Raw genomic sequence first — 7,105 nt, 5'->3', positions numbered from 1 at the left:
CCAAAATTATTTAGAGTGGAGAAAGCGAATCCATATAGCCGACCCCAAATTTTTGGGATAAGGGCTTAGTTGAGTTGAGTTGAGAGTAATTATTTCAATTTTATGAACAGAATAAACAATAATTAAAAAATTATTTAAAGCTAAATTATCTATAAAAAAAATAAAAATTGATCAATTCATTTTTTTTTTTTCTGGTGGAATCTAACAATGAACAACAATATTAAGTTTTCTCAAAATTTAATATATCACTAATGGCAGGAGGCACATGCAAAACATTTAAGTCCATGGTTAAACTTTCTTGCAATTCTAATTGCTGAATGGCGATTAGTCAACCAATCTGGACTTAGTGAATAGTAGCAATACTCATATTTCTTTTAGTGTCAATACACATTCCAAAATAGCAGACTATAAATGCATTAAAGGGAACTGAGGATGCAATGTCTCAAAGAATTTGGAAATGGAAAACATAAGAAGCTACTCTGGAAAATTAAGATTTTCTCAAGCTCTCAACAATTTTGGAGAGGGCTGAGTAGGTTCCAAAGACTGATGATATCACCCCTACTACAATGATCATAATACAAACTGCAGCCTGCAATATAAATGGAAGAAATTATATCAGAAAATAGAAATGAAAGAGATTAGGCCTTATTCAAGCTGCTCAAGTAGACTTCAAATATGTTCCGCAAGAACTTGCGGGTGATGATAAAATCTTAGCATATGCTTGTAATTATGTTCGGTGCATTGTCCTTTTTATTCATGTTTTTTTATTCCTTTATTAATAAATTACTCTTGTCAAAAGTACAGATAAGAGAAGACTGCAGAGATGGTGGCAATACCTGAAATCTGGTTACTTTACCCCTTAAGATGCTTAGAAAACAAGCACAAGGAAGTATCAAGGTCTGCCAAAGAAATTGATTGTCAGTATAATTCAGCTAAGGATATTTATATATTTCTAACTGGATACCAAGAGAAAACTTACTACTAGCATTGTCAACAAAGATCCAATCAAAGACATCACCAGACCTGATATGAAACAATTACAATTAAATGGAATACAAGATTGAAAATCTAGTCTTCATATGGTAAAAAAATGAAGAAAATCAATGAAAAGTAAGAACTGAATCAAGGGAGACTAACCGAAAAAGGGAATGGATAGACCGACAATCAAGGTGGAGATCACCAGTGCTGTCCTGATGCAGATAGCATAAATGTGAGACTTCAGATGGGTTGATGGTATCAATTCTTCAAGACTCATTGCCACTGGAGACATGGTTAATGCATATTTGGTAAATGGATTCACTACCTGCAAAAGAACCACCAGTAAATAGTTTGTAAGCTTCCACTTCTGCATACCAACTACTGAAGAAAAACATTCATATCATGCTTAAAAGAAACTATATAAATATATAAGTAAGAAGCGGATGAGGAAAATCGATTGAGCAAAAACACAAATGAATCATAGGATTCTATTACAGTGCACTAGACTATGGAAAAAGGGGTGCACATTCACTGAGATTCATAAAGAAAGCCATCAAAACTAAGGAGCATACCGTAGTCCACACAGCAATCTTTGTGGCTATTAGATCTTGAGGCATGTTAAGAGTGAACTGAGACTCCGTTGATTCTCCAAACATAGTGTACCCCATAACAGCAACTCCAGCATACATGACAGTACAGATACCGAAGCTGAAGGAATATCAAATCAAGCCATAGTCCATTAATTGAAAAGCCTATTACCTAAAAAATTTAAAAAATTTGAGTTTCTTTGGGCAAGCAAGATGGGATTGTTAAGCATACTAAGTCTACCATGCTAAGAGAACCATAGGGAATTTGTTAGGTTGTGCCATGGAGGTATAGATATTTGGGAAAACAGCATGTCCTGAGTAACAATAACCATAGAGACCAATAGCGACAGGAAGAGTCCCAAGGTTCAGTACAGTCCCTTTACTATGAATCCCAACTTGATCAACCAAACCAACCCAGAATAAGCAGATGACCACCAAAACTGATGCAATAACTCCACCAGCTGCAAGAAAAATGCAGGAAACAAGAACTTCTTAAAACAAGAACATAAAGCTTCTGGATATTCAGCTTGAGTTTCAAAGAAATTTTTAGATGCCACAGTTTCAGAAAGTGTGGAGCAAGCAGTGAAACGATGTGGACACAAACTTGTAACATCTAACATATAATTTGCACAAGAATATGCTGTTGACCATATGATATAGATTAGTGAGACTTAAAGGAAATGGGTTCAGAAGGGTTCTGACTTCTGATTGAGATCACCTGTACCTCAAACCATAAATGTATAAAATACAAAAGCTAGCTTAAAGTTGAGAATACTCACCAGAGATATAGCTAAGTAAACTGAGGTCTCGAAGCCAAACAGTTGGAAGAACAGCAATGGTGGTCAGAATAGCAAAGAAGTGGTGTGAATTTAGCTCTAATCCACCCAAACTTAAATGTGCATGTGGAAATAATGAGGACAAGTTATCACTCTCCAAAATTATATATTCAACACAACAGGCCTGCACATGAAGAAGATTTAAATGGGTAGATAGAACTAAGCACTAATGAAATATTCTCAAAATGTCTAGAGCATACTGCATTATTTGGAATCAGATAAAATAAAGAAAAAAGGATGAAGAATATTTAGCAGCATTCACCAAATATGAACACTTAAATCAAAGGAAGCAACATCATCTAAATCTTTCTTCTCCTTTGAATTTTTTTCTTAATTAATAACATGTTGATATATTCAAAGAATTGAGAAACATGGTTACTCTTTGTTTTGTTTTTTTTTTTTTTTCCTATTTTAAGACACAAAAATTTCTTGATCTTATATGCAATTACACTGTAATGATCAATGAGCTTTGGCTTAGTGGTATATTCAACTTGTCTCCAGGACAATGACATTACGATTTTGAACTCCAGTCAGATCCCAATAAGAAAAAAGACCTGTGATGAATGATATATCTAGTAAATGGGATGTCAATCAATTTATTGGCATTTGGAAACATGGGGCAAAAATGCAGATGAGTAGGGACTGATTTGATCCAGCATCCTACAGACAAAAAGGAGTTAAAGTGAGGCAGGCACCATGAGAAGAAAAGCCTCTGGTGCTTTGCCTTTAGTCACAAACAAAAGTGGATGGCTCAGTCAAATAAGATCAAAAATTTGGGACCCAATAATATTAAATACACATCTTCCCAGGACAACAATGCCTGGTTGGTTAAAGCACAAAAAATAGAGGGTAAGACATGAAAAATCAGCTGTACTTACATATAACTCCACGTATAAGATCATCTGCACCGAGAAAAAAAAAAAAAAGGATTGGTGACTAGTCAAATTTGTACAGTAGTGCAAGATATAGGAGCAATCTGTTACTCATTATCGATCACTTGTTCACTTTTATTTAACCACCAACACCGTTCTTTTTTTCTAATTTATTGCCTTTGTAACCAAAAGGTCATGGGTTCGAGTCGGGAAAACAACCTCTTTGCAATAAGGCATATGGAAGGAAGGTTGTGATTTGTGAATCATAGAAATGACGGGAAGCCTCATGCACTCGCACCCTTTTTGTGATAATTTATGTTATAACAATAGCTAAGGAATTTAGGTTGCATATTATTTGAACATTTGACTAAGGCTTTTTAATGTCTCTACAAAAAGTTAGACAAACTAGACTCACAGAGATGGCAATCCGACCAATGGTGCCAAATGCAGCTTGGCCAATGTCAGGGTAAGTTTCAATCTCTGGTTCACTATCCAAACAGAAACGCAAGAGCATCCCAGTGTAAAAGGAAAGCACTGCAAATATGAGCAATATAGAGAGCCCAAGCCATCCTCCTTCTCTAGCAGCATAAGGAGTGGACAAAATCCCAACACCACATAGAACATTCATGCCTGCATCATAGAACCCAATCATCCCATTTCAAAGAATAACAAGGTGAATATGATTTAAGTTGATTAATTACGATTAGCAAATATCTGACGCTATAAGATGGCTTGTAATTAGTGAAAATGTAAATCTAAACTAACATGAAGTTTTACTTCTAGAGGCAGAAAGTAAGAACAATCAGACAGGCATTTTTGTTGTTTAGTTGGCCATTTTCATGTGCAGCATGTGCAATTGGGATTAAGTAAAACCAGATCAAAGTTCATGAACATAGGCAAGATTGTCATTATATCTATAATGTAAAATAGTAATGAGCAAAAGACAAAAGCACCAACTCAGATGACCTGTATTTTATTCATACAAAACCTAACATTTTCTATAAGTTTGGGAAAAATACTTTATTACTTAAATTGAGCTGCAGAAACATATAAATTACATTCCTGCTGAATCAAGATGCTGTAGCAGACAGCCAATGCTCAATTTTGCAGCAAGGGAATGTTTTTCTCAGAACTGATATTATATTATATTATACATGATTGGTATATGTGGTCCCTACATTTGAAGGGCTCATAGAGGATTACAATTAGAAGTTGTACTAATCCTAATGCAACAAGTAGCACAACGAGCACACATTGGATGGCTGTTAAGGATAATCACAAATCTTTTGTGATTTCAGGTAGAACAAGTTCTGTGATAAAAACATTTTCAACATTCTCATATTATGTACTAAACTCCTAATACCCAAAAATATCCGAATGAAACACATTTTATAACGCTATTAAGCCAACCAAATAAGGAAAAATGATCAAGATCAGTAATATATGTTTCTGTTATCTCAAACTTACCATTAAGCACGGCTTGTCCATATGAGCTTTGGCGAGAAATGGGAAGTTCATGTGAAATCTGGGTTGGTTTCTCATCTTTTTTAATCAAAGACTTTCTTGAGGGAATTGGAGGAAGTAGAGAATGAGAACTGCGCTTTTGTGGGGGTAACTGCTCATCTTCTGCCTTTGATATAAGAGGTTTTGTCACAGAAGGCAGTGATTCTGGGGTGTGTCTTCTTGTTAGGGAAGAAGATAAAAATGAACTGCTTAATCTTGACAGTGTAGGCGTTCCCAGAATAATACTTGGAGATGGTACACTACTATATAGGTCAATAGACTGCCTATAAAATCAATGAACAATGATGGTTAAGTAATCCATTAATTAAATGATAAAGATCATTAGGTAAGCCATTGATTAAAGTAATGGTAAAGATCATTCTACACAAAATTTTGCATCTTTTAACCCAATGATTTTCAAGTGACCAAAAGGCCAAAAGGTCAGAAAAAAAAACCTGCAGCATGAGCCCAGTATTCAATTCTTTCTAGATCTATTAAAGTTGTCCTTACGATTTCCCTCAAACCTTTTATGGTGCTATGCATGCTCCGTGGCCCTACTGAATCCATCTTTATCTTTGGGTTGTCAACAAGGAAAATCAAATCATAGGCATTATTATTGCACAGCCAAACACAGTAATAAAGAACATAATATATTAAGCACTAATCAAATTGAACAATTAATCGACACATAGAATAAACAGATAAATTATAATTAAAAAAATGTAAATGTAGGATAAAGAAAAACCCAAAATTAATCAGACATAAAATAAACAGAACACAGCACAACAAGGCACAGAGAGAGAGAGAGAGAGAGAGAGATGCAAACCTGTAACTTTGAGGCCAAGAAGTGTTGTAAGAACCAGTTTTGCTCTGTTGATGGTTATCGGCTAAAGAGTCATCGGAATCTGATCGATTCCCGTCGTCTTCACCTTGTCCACCTCTGTTAAGTTCCTTCTCTTCATCCTCCTCATCACTATCTATGTAAAAACTCTGTTCAGAAGCAGAATTCTTCATTTTCTCTTCTTCTTCTTCTTCTTTCTCGCCCAAATACTTCGCTGCCAAACAATATCCCACTTACCATAAGAATAAAAGAGAAAACCAACCTCAAATGATTGTGTTGGTGTTTAAGGGATGCAAATATGAGAATCAAAATCAAGAATTGATTTCAACGACATGAAGCAAACCTCAAATGAAAGTGATATAAGACTATAAGCAGAAGTTATCTGCCAAGAAAGAAAATAAAATAAAATATCAGTTTCTTTTGGAAGGCTTATTTGATGAGGCAAAAATTGCGAAACAATCATTAATGGCATACAAAAAAATTTAAAATTTTGAGCAAGTATGAATGGGAAAGAAGATGAAAATATTGCATGGCAGCTAAGAATAAGCCTATAATTGGACTGTGGAAATATAGTCAAGATTTGAAACTAACAAGACCGTTAAATACAAGAATAAAGGGGAAAGAAACAGGACAGGGAAGCTTAGATTCGCAGATTTTCAAGGAGAAATATATTTGAACTATTTAAAGTGGACCTTCATAATCTCTGTTTGGTTGCTGGGAAAATGAAAACAATTAAAGCAGTTCCCACTAACGCAAAAGGAAAGAACGGACGTAAAACGTAAAAAAGAGAAGAAGGGGGTTAAAAACACAAATGGAAATATATTTATTTTTCCTCAGCTTTCTCAACAACCAAACAGAAAGGGCAAACAGCGAATAACAGTGTGAAGAAGATAGTAATGATTACTTTCTGATATCTCTCTTGCTGTAAAATCTATGCAAATCCCACGTACGTGGAGGAGAGGTTTAACAGAGAGACGTACAAGAGGAAGTGGTGGAAAGGAGAAACTAAAACATTTGTTTCTCGATAACAGAGAGTTTGTTGGAATCTGGGATCTGGAGAAGCCCGTGAAAAAGAAGAAAAAAGTCTGGTTTTGAAACAGAGAAAGATATAACCAGAAACTTTTTGTTTCTTCTGTTGCTTGTCTTTGTGTGAGCGTTTGTGTGTCTGCTCTTTCTCCTCTGCGTCCTCTATTTCATATGCTCAAATAGTTTAATGGAAAATTTTGAGAAAATAATTGTGCCACATAAGCATAATCATAATAAAATCATTATATATGAACTAGGATTTTGGTTGATTTTAGACATCGAATAGAAATTTCAATATAATTTTAATTTAATTTTTTATACTTTTAATTTTGATTTAATAAGATTTTAAGTTAATTTTTAAAATATTTTTAAATAATTATTTTTTTAATTTTACATAATTATCAATTAATTTTTGAATTAATTATTAATACATAATATATCATATAATATATGTTTTAACTA

General features: G+C 34.2%; 1 protein-coding gene across 7 annotated transcripts; it reads right to left on the bottom strand.

The window, feature by feature from the left end:
• Positions 1-285: 285 nt before the first annotated feature.
• On the bottom strand, positions 286-6,815 carry LOC110659091 (amino acid transporter AVT1C). Of its 7 annotated transcripts, none has more exons than XM_021816933.2 (13): positions 6,522-6,815; positions 5,961-5,999; positions 5,603-5,831; positions 4,741-5,060; positions 3,689-3,903; positions 3,280-3,303; positions 2,345-2,525; positions 1,807-2,026; positions 1,551-1,686; positions 1,138-1,303; positions 980-1,023; positions 837-899; positions 286-589 (listed from the first exon to the last, which is right to left on the bottom strand). In XM_021816933.2, exons 3-13 carry the CDS (start codon positions 5,788-5,790, stop codon positions 488-490), a joined length of 1,659 nt encoding a protein of 552 aa, XP_021672625.2. In that variant the 5' UTR covers positions 5,791-5,831; positions 5,961-5,999; positions 6,522-6,815; the 3' UTR covers positions 286-487. The 7 variants fall into 7 exon arrangements, with proteins under 7 accessions (XP_021672625.2, XP_057989381.1, XP_021672629.2 ...); XM_058133398.1 differs by having other exon boundaries at positions 5,603-5,826; XM_021816937.2 differs by having other exon boundaries at positions 6,630-6,815.
• Between the last annotated feature and the right edge of the window lie 290 nt (positions 6,816-7,105).

This window comes from Hevea brasiliensis, chromosome 14, assembly GCF_030052815.1.
Source record: "Hevea brasiliensis isolate MT/VB/25A 57/8 chromosome 14, ASM3005281v1, whole genome shotgun sequence".
In the NCBI taxonomy this organism is placed as follows: Eukaryota; Viridiplantae; Streptophyta; class Magnoliopsida; order Malpighiales; family Euphorbiaceae; genus Hevea; species Hevea brasiliensis.
This window is presented reverse-complemented; position numbering and strand designations above follow the sequence as displayed.